Source organism: Labrus bergylta, chromosome 3 (genome assembly GCF_963930695.1).
Source record: "Labrus bergylta chromosome 3, fLabBer1.1, whole genome shotgun sequence".
NCBI lineage: Eukaryota > Metazoa > Chordata > Actinopteri > Labriformes > Labridae > Labrus > Labrus bergylta.
The window spans coordinates 25,313,271-25,325,642 of NC_089197.1; the positions used below are offsets into that span (position 1 = coordinate 25,313,271).

General features: G+C 42.2%; 1 protein-coding gene across 2 annotated transcripts in view; it reads left to right on the forward strand.

The window, feature by feature from the left end:
• Nucleotides 1-12,372, forward strand: part of cd276 (CD276 molecule) — a 69,437-nt gene that overhangs the window by 12,836 nt on the left and 44,229 nt on the right. For both annotated transcript variants that reach the window (XM_020658682.3, XM_020657985.3), the window contains exons 3-4: nt 4,796-5,146; nt 7,272-7,568. In XM_020658682.3, coding sequence (XP_020514338.1) covers nt 4,796-5,146; nt 7,272-7,568 — 648 coding nt within the window. The remainder of the gene's footprint in view (nt 1-4,795; nt 5,147-7,271; nt 7,569-12,372) is intronic.

Here is a 12,372-nt window from a genome sequence, read left to right on the forward strand (position 1 = left end):
TGTGCATTGCCTCTGTGCACTACCTGTCAGCTCCTGTGTCTGATTGGACTTAAAAATAATTATTGGCACTTATTGACTTTGTTTCCTTCTGTCTACTGTCTCGATCCTTGTTTGTGTTGTACTTAGACTCAGATGGGCTTCGCTTTGGACAAAACAAATGTAGAAATGTAAACAAATTGGTTTCAGTTTGGGTATTTGGGGAAACAATTTAAACAGCTTTAAATTGGGTCCTATAAAGTTTGATTTTGTGCAAGTTACTTGATTGCAATTGTGATCACTTTTGAGGTGGAAAAGGGGCAGAAAAAAGGAATTTATAAATTATTGTAGGGTAATCCATTCATTTGATTTAGGAGGGCGTGGTTTGTGAGTTTCAAACAGTCCTATTTTTGTCAAAAGCAGAGTAAATGCACAGATCCTTGTATGACAAGTATTTTTTTCATGAATCAAAAAATAGATGTTCCCAGCTCCTCTCTTTTTTTTTACTTAAATTGTTGCCACTGTCTATCTTTTATAGTATGTGCAAACTACACTACATGAAATGGGAGAGAAACGATTAGATTAGTCGTTATACTTCCGACCTGTCAGCAGCAAGTTGCACGAGGCATGAGGCACATTCTCTCTTAAATTATCCCAAGTTCTGAGGAACAGCATGAGGTTGCACATGCCAAGGTCAGCCGTTTGGTGACTCAATTTTTTTGCTGCAGGAAACATTTTTAAAAGTGTTCTATCTGATATGAGTAAATAAAGGAAGCTTTGTGTACAAGCTGCTAAACTACACATTTGCCTCTAAGCAGTTCACATTTGTGAGTGAGTAAGAGAAGGACATGTTTAAAGAGACAGTGTCTAATGTCTTTGTAATGTACTTTTTTTTTTGTGGTGACCATAGCATTTCAACTTCAATAGTGTCCATTGGTTCCCAACATAGGGTCCTGGATCTGCGCCAAATATCTCAGGGGGGCGCAAGTCTTTGTCTGCTCTAAGATTGTCAAAATTAGATTTGCACGTATTTCTAAAATCATGTTTAACACTTACTGGATAGATATCCAAAGGTGTCTTGGTAAGAACAAGTGTGTAGACCTATTAGATAAAATTAGTTTTTGTCAGCTACGTATCATTATTTTTCTGATTAGGTCCTTGGGGGTCCCAGCTTTTCTTAGATTCATATGGGGGGGTTCGAAGGAAAAAAGATAGGAAACCACTGCTGCACACCATTGATAAATAAAATAGCACTTTATCCATCTATTTATCTGTTAAAAGGTTCCTGTGTTTTATTTAATGGTTAAACATAAAAGATAGAATGTATTTTATTCACGGTGTACTTATTTAAATCAGGCTTGTCTACATTACAAGAATTATATATGAATGCTATTTCTTAACCGGTTATTTGGTTCTAATCAAACGCCATATTTTAAGTACATGTGATGTGGGTGCATGCATGTACACTCACCTATCTGTCAGGATGATGTGAGATATCACTGGATTTTATATACCAACAGCTTCCTGTGTCACCTTAGAGCACCCTCCCCATAAAAGCTATGATCCTCCTCTTTACAGTCTGCTGAATCCCACGCTGTCTCACACTCAGCCTCCACACTCTCCTCGTGTGTCTGGCTAGCATGACTTCACTCTACAAATACAAGTGTAGAAGTGAATCCAGCAGCACCCCCTATGCTTTGTACATCTGAGAAAAGCATGGTGTTGATAGTAACAAGTTGGTGTTATGTCTTGAAAGTTGGGTTGACAGCAGTGTGAAGATCACTTGCAGCCTTCTCTAGCCATCCCTTAGCTTTTCTGCTAAGCAGGGCCCATTGCCAGCCCGGCGCTAGCAAAGGCTGTAATGAGTTTATTTCATGTCGGCTGTGAAAGTGCCCGTCTCTTTCTCGCAGGCACTCAAACAGAGCTGAGACCCATAAACACAAAGTGCAGTGTGTAAATCCCCACAGCCTGACGTCTCCCGGCCTGCCCTCCATGGCTTCTGAGCATCTCTTTATCGATAGGGAGAAGGGAGAGGCGAGATTCCCCACTTACCCTTTGATAGGACACCACAGCCTGTGCTACAAGGTGCAACCTGGCCCCCTTCACCAAAGACCACTTGTTTTAGCACCTTTAACCTCTCCCATTCATGCTTGTTTCTTTGGCGAATTCATGTCAAGAGCAAACTTAAGGAGAGACGATCAAAGGGTCAGCTACTGTAGTGAAACATGCCGCTTGTTGTAGACCGCAGGAGGTCAAAAACACCCGCGTTCAGTGATTCTCTTCGGCTCATGGTATTTCACCTCTGACGAATAGGACAAATTATGTGATTTCCATGACGTCAGTAGGCGTAGATTGCCCCGTCCAATCTCTTCCCCTCGATGCAATGCTAAGTGCCCCGCCTGTATCCTCTTTCAAATTTCAGGTTGGTGTCCCTGTGTAGAAGTGCGTCCTCCCAGGGCCTTTGGAGCGAGTTGTAGGTCACCGGTTAAAGAAGCAGTGAGTGAAAGAGGAGGAGCGGGGCAGAGATGTAGAATGAGAAAGGGGACTTTCTATCTCTCTCCTCTCTGACATGGCTTTGGTCAGTGTTGAGGGATTAGTGTGTGAGGCTCTGCCACCATCTCTTCCTTGGCTTGTTTCCAGATATCATCTTTAAGTGTGAGCTCGGCACCAGCCGCTCTTTCTCTCCACATCCCTCCTTCCCTTCCCCCTCTCCTGTATGAACTTGGTGGTGTGAGTCATCCCAGCCTGCTGGGGGAGTGATTTAATTGTTCTCCCTCCTCCTCCTTCAAACATGCGCATTTCATGGAGAGCTGTCACTGACCCTCTACCACCATTAAAAACACCAGTAGCATTTTCATTATCACAAAGCTGGGGCCACCTTAAAAGACAACCAAAAAAAGCACCCAACATTTGCTCTGGTTGTCCCTATTATTGGCGACAGTGATATCAGCACCAGTACAAAATCACTCCTGCCTCTCTTTATCCAGTTAACTCTTCTGTAGTGTTTGCTGTGCAGTAGCCCAGCAGAGGGAATGTGTGAACATTATGGTATGATAGGTGATTGTTTTTTTTCTATCACCGGATTGGTCAGATTATTATTATTGTGTTGTGGCACGTCAATATTGTGATGCAAATTAATTAAAAGGAAAGTCATAACCAACTCATGAACCCTCAACACAGGTTTGTTGTTTGTTGTTTGTTAATCTGGTTTTTCTGTTTTTCAGTTATCATGATGTTTGTTGTTTACTCATAACTCATGTTTATTAAATGATTGTAATTAAGATTCCTTTATCACTCTGCAGTGTCCAAATACTGACATTGACATGAAGCATGGGTTATTTGGAAAGCAATCTGTGCATGTTTCAGTCCCATTTTCGTGCACCTCTGATTCAGGGCAGTAGGTGTCACTGTTCCTACAGAGGAGCAGGTTGTTGGGGGTGGGGGGGGGTGATGATACCTTGGCTGACTGTGATTGAAAACAGGCATGCTTTGACATAGCAATACCCATCCACATATGAACCATGGCAGATAAAAAGACGTGTTTGTTGTTAATAGGGGAAGTAATTATTGCACCTCTACAGCGGTCAAATCTTCTTCACAGCAAAGTGATTCAACGTTGGCGTTGGCTGAGAGATAGACAGAGCTCAAAAAGGGGGTGAGGAGGTTAAAATGCCACTGTGATTATAACAATTAAAGAGGCTGAGTATAAAGCAGAGTGTATTGCTCCGGGGACCGACTGGGTTTTTTCTCTCCCCTGTGATGCTGATGAGTGTCTCAGAGTTGTATAAGCACAGACGAGGATCAATGAAGATTGCTGACTACCATGGATGTACTCTGGACAGCCTGAGATGGCTACTAATCTACAATGATTATGCAGTGTACTGTTTGCTCTTGGCCTAGTGTAGACTAACACACACACACACACACACACACACACACACACACACACACACACACACAAACACACACACACACACACACACACACACACACACACACACACACACACTTCCATACACACAGCAGGTGCACAACAACATCAGCAGCCTATGGTTAGAAGTGTTTAATAAGAAGCAGAGTCACTTTTCATTGCCACAAAAACACATGCTCAAGAGTTTTGCTGCAGTTGTATCACATCCTCTCCAGGTTCCAAAACAGATTTTTTATTTTTTTAAGTTTTAACTAACGATTTAACCAAAGCTATACAGATGTTGTTGATTCCATCGAAGAGTTTCAGCGCACTAAGCCATCACCAGGAGGCAAAGCCTATAGGAACACAAACAAAGTCCTAATGCTTACCTCAAGATCCCTTCTCTTCTCCTCTCTCGCCTTCATCCCGCCTCACCCACTCCGTGCTACCAAGCTGAACAAACAAAGTAGATGTTTCTGAAGCAGTCACGGAATATATTTCAAAAATGCTGCCTTGATATTTTTTCAAAGATATTCAAATTTGAGTAGGTGTCAGACTGTCACATTTGAACACAGCACACTGAATTAATGCTGTGATTCAGTGAATACTGTATGTTTATACTAGACCTGGGCCAAGTAGTATTTACTCATGCTGTTTATTTTCTAATTTAGACTACCTGGGTTACAAATGTGTGATGTCTGGAATGTAAGCTTGACAAAGTGAAAACAGCAGAGGGAACATGTTTGTTAAGATTTCAGATTGTGTTTCGTATGTTTTTCGTTGATTGGTAACTTATCTGGCATTTCTAACAGTCATTCCGAACTGTACAAACTGTAAAAAGACAAATACTGTTTATTTTTGCGACTGTTTTCTTAACACCACCCTTCTGTTTCACAATTTGTCTTCTAGCTATGATGGAAGTGCACGTCCCAGAGCAGCCAGTGGTGGTGCTGCACGGCAGGGATGCCACCCTCAACTGCTCCTTCAGCCCCGCCGGTCCCTTCAACCTGTCTGATCTGAGCGTCTTCTGGCAGCTGACAGACACCAAACGCAGTGTGCACGGGTACTGGGAGGGGCACGACCAGCTGGCAGACCAAGCAGAGAGATTCGCCAACCGTACCAGCCTGTTCCCCGCCCAGCTGGGCCTGGGCAACACTTCGCTCCAGCTGAGCAGGGTGGTGGTGGCTGACGAAGGCAGTTATACCTGCTTCATCAGGGTGCAGGACTACGGCAGTGCTGCTCTGCTGCTGCAGGTGGCCGGTGAGTCACGCTGTGATGTCCATGATACATGTAGAAACAAACAGATGAACACACATGGAGACTTATGACGATCAGTAGCAGGCGGAAAATAGATTCACACATAAACAAAGAGAACAGAGCCAGGAACATGGCTGCAGGTTCGTTTTAGCTACACACGCTATAAACCTTACAACAGCTCTTCCATTACTTCTCCCTATGCTGCAATGTTTTCTGTATTACTATTACTGTTGAATAAATTGAAGCAGAAAACAGGAATGACTTTAATTCACTTCATGATGAGGATTTGCTTGCATGATAATAATAATGAATCTATCTATTTTTTAATTCATTCTTCAAGACACAAAAATTCTAGTTAGGCTTGTTTTCCCACAAGTCAATGACATGCTTTTCAATTTGTGTTGCTAAAGTTTCTGACAGCTCATAATTGTCTTTTTCAAACCCTTTTGATGTCAAAGAAATCCTCCTGTATTTATTTATTTTTTGACTCTCTCAAAGTAAGAGGAGTCATAAATGACAGAACAAAATGCAGAAAACAAAGTAAGTTCTATGAAGTCAGAGTTGTGGAAATGCTGGATCTTCATGTCCATTGATGCAACAGAATAGCATTTCTCTTAGTAGATAATGACCATATCTATAAAACATCCTCATTTTGTAAGTTTACATTGATGATATCATTAGGTGAACAATATGCAACTGTCTTTACTCATACAAAAATACACACACACACACACACACATATCTACACGGGTCCATTGTGACTTTTCAGGGTAGTTATAATGGCAGTAAGATTAAAACAAAACACAATAAATGTTTGCATCTTTATTTCCCTTTAGTCGGATTGTGTTCAAAGTGATCTGACCTTAGCACTTGTTCACACATATACGTTAACAGTATGCAATCAAATGTATTATACAGTTTCCTATGAAGACAGACAGGTGATAAACCGTTCTCTTAGGGCGGCTGAGCAGTGATTTTGGTCAATAAGCGCTGATAGTGGTCTCTGTCATGGTCTATATCTGTTGACTTTGATTATTAGCTGTTGCTACGGTCAATCAGCCTCCACTAACATCTTCTCTGCTGTGTGACTACATAGCCCATGTTCACAGCTGAGAGCCTTTTATTTATTTATAATGATACTGTGTGCTTTTCTTTTCCTCCTTCTCCATTTCTATATCTGTTGTGAGATTGTTGCTGTAGTCTCCAAGGATGCGTGTGCATTAGGCGCTGTTAATGAATAATTTTTTTTCTCCTGGCTGTGGAGAGGGAAAACAGTGTCTCCAACAGTGACAAATTGCTTCCATTTTATGCATTAGATTTATAGATGTTCTATATTTAGCCAGAGTTTACAGTTAACACTGTAGACTTCCTTCATGCTGTGCTGGATGAAAACGAAAGGAGCCCTCAGTGGAATTCTCTCTGTCAGTCAAATGAACAGCTGGAGAAGTTAGTGTGTACCACGCTAAATCTGTCTTTGTGCTCACAGTCCACTTTTCAGAAAGCAGCTCAGACAAACGTATTTCATCTCGCCCTCAGCTCCACCCCATTGTTTGCTGTGCAATGATTGGTTTTGGGAATACAGCAGTGTCTCTCCCAGCTACCTCTGTACTCGTGTTTTAGCTCAAGGGATTGAAGAAGCGTGATTTCAGCGAGGCTGCGGCTCACCCCTCACCTCCACCCTTCTGCACTCTTTTTCATGCCACAGGCTGAGTCGTCTCAAATCTCTGAGCCTGCCACTTTTCTCCCAGGCCTGCCCACTTCCCGCCCAGCTTACACCGTATTTCCTTTCTAGGAGTGGCTCAATGCTCTCTGGAGAGAGCTGCGTTAGAGTGTAGAGATGCAGCATCAGGATGTATCACAGATGCTGTCTGTGTCTGTGGGATCTTAGGCACTGTGTTATGCTAAGCTCCCTAAATATAATTAAGAATTTAATGGGAATCATGTCAAACAGTTCCCAGGGTGACTCTCACTGCAGAGAATCTAACTAAAGTCAGTACACGTCTGCTGCTCCCTTATCGTCGTCACCCGTCCTTACTCAACCTATTCCTCCTTTTTTTTGTCCTCCCTCACAACCTCAATCCTCATCCCTCACCTCCTCATCTTTCTGTGCATTCTCGCCTTTTTTCAGCCCTCTACTCCAAGCCTGTTGTGACTTTGATGCCTGAATCCAACCTGCGGCCAGGTGATGAGGTGGCCCTGACATGTGTGGCCTATGGTGGTTATCCAGAAGCTGATGTGATTTGGCAGGATGGGGGCGGGCACAACCTGACGGACAACATCACAAATTCTTTGGTGGCCAATGAGGAAGGGCTGTTCACCATGACTAGTGTGCTGAAAGTTTTGCTGGAGCCTAACAGCACCTACAGCTGCCGTCTGATCAACCCTCTCCTGGGCGAGGAGGGGTACGCCTTCGTTACAATCACAGGTGGGTGCAGGACTCCTTCCCATTCTCTTTAGTAATCATGTCAGTCAACATTGACTCCTTAATTCTGATGCAAAATGAAGTAGCCAATAGTCACTGGCCTCCAGCAGTGATATAATGTGACCAGCTCTTGACTCACTGAACAAACAAACATGGTGGACAAGCAAATTGTTCTATTGCTAACTTCCAGGGTTTATATGGGAAACTAAAGAGAACTTAACCAAACATATCAGCTAGAAAATAGCAGACATATTGTTTCCAGCTCTGATTAATCTTGTTTGAAGCAATGCATGCTGAGTTTCTTATTAAACTCTCAGCCAGTCGATTTGCTGTGCAACTTTCTGGTTTCTCTTTTCAATTCTAATTTCTTCTGAGAAGAACAGTTAAGCTTCAAAGACATAAATGAGGAATAATAAAATGTACAATTATGATTCAATAAGATTTACCCCTTATTAAATTAGATCATTGTGTGATTATTTCCCTGAGGCTAGTCAAATAGTTATCCATCACATAATTCCAAATGGCAATACAGTTATCAAAGATTGTGCTTGACAGTGATTGGTTTCCGAGCAGCTGTCTGGAGGAAGTTTTTGCCAACTGTGAAGTTCATTGATATGTTTGCCTTTCTCTGATTGTTTGATGCAATCTTGAGCTTGGCGTTTGACAGCACCTACGAGATAGCTCTAATGATCCCCTCAATCCACCTACCAAACCCCACCCACCCACCCAGCCCCCTCGACCCTGCTGCGGTACTCTATGTGTTAAGTGCAAGGAGAGTGCCGTGTAAGGTGGGCCAAGGCTGGTCTCTAATGGGAGCAGCACTGTGTGAAATGGCTCATAAATAAGTGGAGGTGGCCTCAGCCTGCTCTCTGGGCTGGAGCTGTTGCTGGAGCTCGGGCTGTTGAGGCGGAGGTCGAGGCAGAGGTCAGGGAGTGCTGCTCCACTGGGCTGGGAAATGACTGTGCTGTCTGGAAACAGGATGGCCGATTGGCAGGGCAGGCTTGCTGGATGACTGAGGTAGGGTGGCCTTTCTAACAGTTCGGTTGGCCTCTTTCAAAAACAGTACAAATAACCAGTCAGAGGGACCACTGGGGGAGTGAAAAGGTATTAAACACATGGTGGGAATGAAATATGGCTGCAAGGTAACCGAGTGAATGCTGGCCCTGGCTGCTATTTCCCTCTGACCTTTCATGGATTGATGCACTACTTGTGGTTTGGTAGAAAGGGATATGATTGTTTTATTACCTTTTGATTTCAGTTTATTTGTCTGCTTTATTTCCCCTCGACAAATGAGGTTCTCCTTTCGAAAAGGTGTTGAATGAGTCATTCTGGTTTGGTAATTGAGATGGTCATTCATTTTGTGTTTGTCAATGGAAGTGAGTTAATGTGAAACAGTGAAATACAACCTTTACAATTCATTTAGTTTCTCTTCTCTGTTTCTCTGAGTATAGCTTTTATTTAATTCAATCCAAACATTTTAACTTCAACAGTTTGTTTACCTGATGTCAAAACTTTTTGAACATCAAAATCCTTTGTGTTGCCAATCCATTAAGTATAACGCCCACTGACGACAAACTCAGACTCTCATCTTTTTAACCTGGTTTGTTTGCTTTTGGTTTCAAGTTTGCAAAGGAATGATGATAAGTATATGCAGCATCAGGAACAAGAATATATACCATTATGAGAATAGGTTTTTCAGACATAATTGATGTTTTAGCACCATCAGAAACACACCTGGATGCTTCTTTTGATGATTCCAAACTCTGTATCCATATTCAGAGTGTGCTGATTTATCAGAATTCATCAAGTGTCAAAAGTACAATAAATTAAAGCTGTATTCCCTTTAAGCTACGCTACAACAAAAACAACTCTTATTCATGGTGGATTTCCGAGGATGATTTGAGGAGTTGTGCAGCCCGAGGAATGAAGCTGCTCTGTTGACCGGTGGTTTGACAGCAGACCTTTCACATTACTTCTAAGACAGCAGCAGTGTGAAAGGATAAAAAAGGTTGGCACATTTATGTCGTGCTTAATAGAAGCTATGAGATCTTCCATTGAACAAATATGGCACCACCAGATCAACATTTCATATTGTAAGCCTCTTCTAGATAGTTATTTTTAAATGCTCCCCTGTTCTAATGCTGAGTATTTAGATGAAATATGTGAAACTCTAGATATGAAAGTAATGATATCTTCCTGTTTTGTGAGTTCAATAATAAATATATGTTCCTTTAGAAATTATCAAATCCCACAAAGATACTAATTCTCTGAGGATTCAATATTAGAGCATTTTATAAAGGCTTTGATTTTCATCTGGCGTTTAATGGATGAGCTGTTCCCCAGATATCAAAAGGAAAGAAAGAAATCAGTCAAATAAAGATGAGAAAAGAGCGTGACAGACTGAAAAATAATCTGGTAAATCTGGTAAAGAGAGGGGGCAACAAAATAAACTGGGATACCCCTTAGTTAAAAAATGTTGATCATGACTTTAAGCTTTTTGGCATCCATGAATGAGAGTAGTTTCTCTTTTGGAACGCCAGCACAACTTGATGATGGCCCACTGAGAAGATTTACAGATTTGTGCTCTGCCACACAAGAGTGCTTGTTTGAAATGAAAATATATTTGCATTTGTTTACAACAGCTGGTGTGTGCTTAACAGCTTCTGTAATTAATTTTGACCCGACAGAACTCTTCTGCTGGAGTAGCAGAGTGTGGAGTGTGCAAGCTTGACTTGATACAGCGAACACACTTGCTTGCTGTATACAAATAAAGCCCCACCGCACAGCACACTGAGGAAGTGAAGAATCCTATTATAAGAACGGGTGAAATAAGCTTAAAATTCCAAATGGACTTTGAGAGCGATAAAAAAAAAAAAAAAAAAACAGAATAAGAAATGGAAGAGGAAGAAAGAGGGAGTGATGGAGAGGGGGGGGGCAGAGAGTGAACAAGCATGCTAAAATTTCACACTCTCTCCAATTGCTGATTGAAAAATTGCAACAGTAATACAAATCTCCCCCAGGCAGAACAGGAGTTTGACAAGGTTAATTTTGAGAAAATGAACCTTTTACCCACACTGAGGAGAGGACTATGTGGGCAGGCATGAGCTTCACTCTGAGAGTCTGTGTGAAGTCATCCATGTTAATCTTACCTCTTTTATAGTCACCACCAGTTTTGCTACCTCGCCAGAAACATTCAGACTGTCAATAACATATGCATACGGCAAATGCGCACCATAGCCAGGCACCTCAAAGAGACGGTAATGCCCTGAGGAGTGCTGGTCAGTTTTTAAGCCAGGCTCTGGAATAGTGAGTGTTTTTGTGTTGCTGGGATATTGATAGATTTTGCAGAGTGCAGCAGGGCTTAGTTGGGGAGACCCAGAGGAACAGCTGGTATTAATGAACAGTCGAATGATGGAAAGGAGCAGCTTCAGTCCTCAAATGAACCGTGGTTTGTCTGCTGCCTGGCCAGCTTGCTAGTATACCACCCCCACTCCCCTCTTGTTCCGCCTTCCTCCTACACCTGTTCTGATGGTTACACTGGGGCTTACATAAACTGTCTCACACTCTCTCCACACACTGACCACTTTGTGCTAATAAAAAGAAAGAGCAATGTTTTTGCAGTTTTGGGGGCTCAAGGGTCTAGTTCCTATTCTTTTTTTACTAATTGTCTTTTTTAAATGAGCATTTTTAGCCATGTATCCCGTCTACCAGGTGTTGTGTGAATGCTGCAGTGTTTCGTCGTCTGATGGCTGGGTTTCAGGGCCTGTCACTGAACACCCCATCCAGCACCAGCACCACCCCCACTCCGTCTGCTAGCACTCCCAATGAGGATGGCGCCATTTCACTGGCATCACTATGCTGGCACAGCATTTACAGTGAACATTGTGAGGATGGAGACGTATAGAGTGGGAAAAGGAAGGAGACAGAGAGATGAGGCAGGGAGATAGAGAGAGAGAGGGAGCTAGGGAGACAGGGTTAGGAGGGGGTGAGAAGCAGGTGACAGAAAGCAAGATGGAGATAAAAACGTTTGCTGAGCTCAGAGTTGTGGCACTACTGTCTGACAGGAAGGAGATGGACCCGCTGACGTGGAGGAAGATCACTTCACGTGGTGTGGAAGTATTTTTGCTGAATTTCACTATCTATCTGGCACTGTTGTTTCACAGAAAGAGCATCCAAGATTTATTTCCCAGTCTCAGTCCTGTCTGTTTGGCCTTGGTTCGCTTTGCTTGTTACTCCGGTATTTTTTCATCTGTTTTTTTTTTCATCGTTTTCTTACCTTTTTCTGTTTCCAAAAGACAAATGAGAAGAGGTTAGAGAAAGTCCCATTATCCCAGCCATTGAGTTTTATTGTTTGTGTCCTAGGGGTAAAAATATAGCATTATTTTTCTAATGAATGTTATGGCTTATTTTCCTATTCTTAGCAAAATAATATACTATTATATCAAGCTTTTGCAGGCACTTGACCACCAGATTATAGCAACATTAGTACAGAGTAATATACTGCAACTAACTCCACAAAACATCACTCAGTAGGTTAAAGTTATGGTTGAACTGCAATGAAAATCCACTTTGCTTAGAAGTTTGTTGTTGTTGTTGGAGATTTATGAGACAAGACTTCTTAATGCTCTGTGTTGTGACATTATTCAACAAAGGAACCAAAACTGAATAATTAATGGATGTAGCTATCATGAAATCTCCCTTTTGGGTTTTCAACTGCATATTAAACCCTAGAGGTCAATATACCAGCCGCCATGTTGCTTTTCCGGAGCCAGAAGTGACCATATCTTGACTAGAGTGTGGAGCTGGA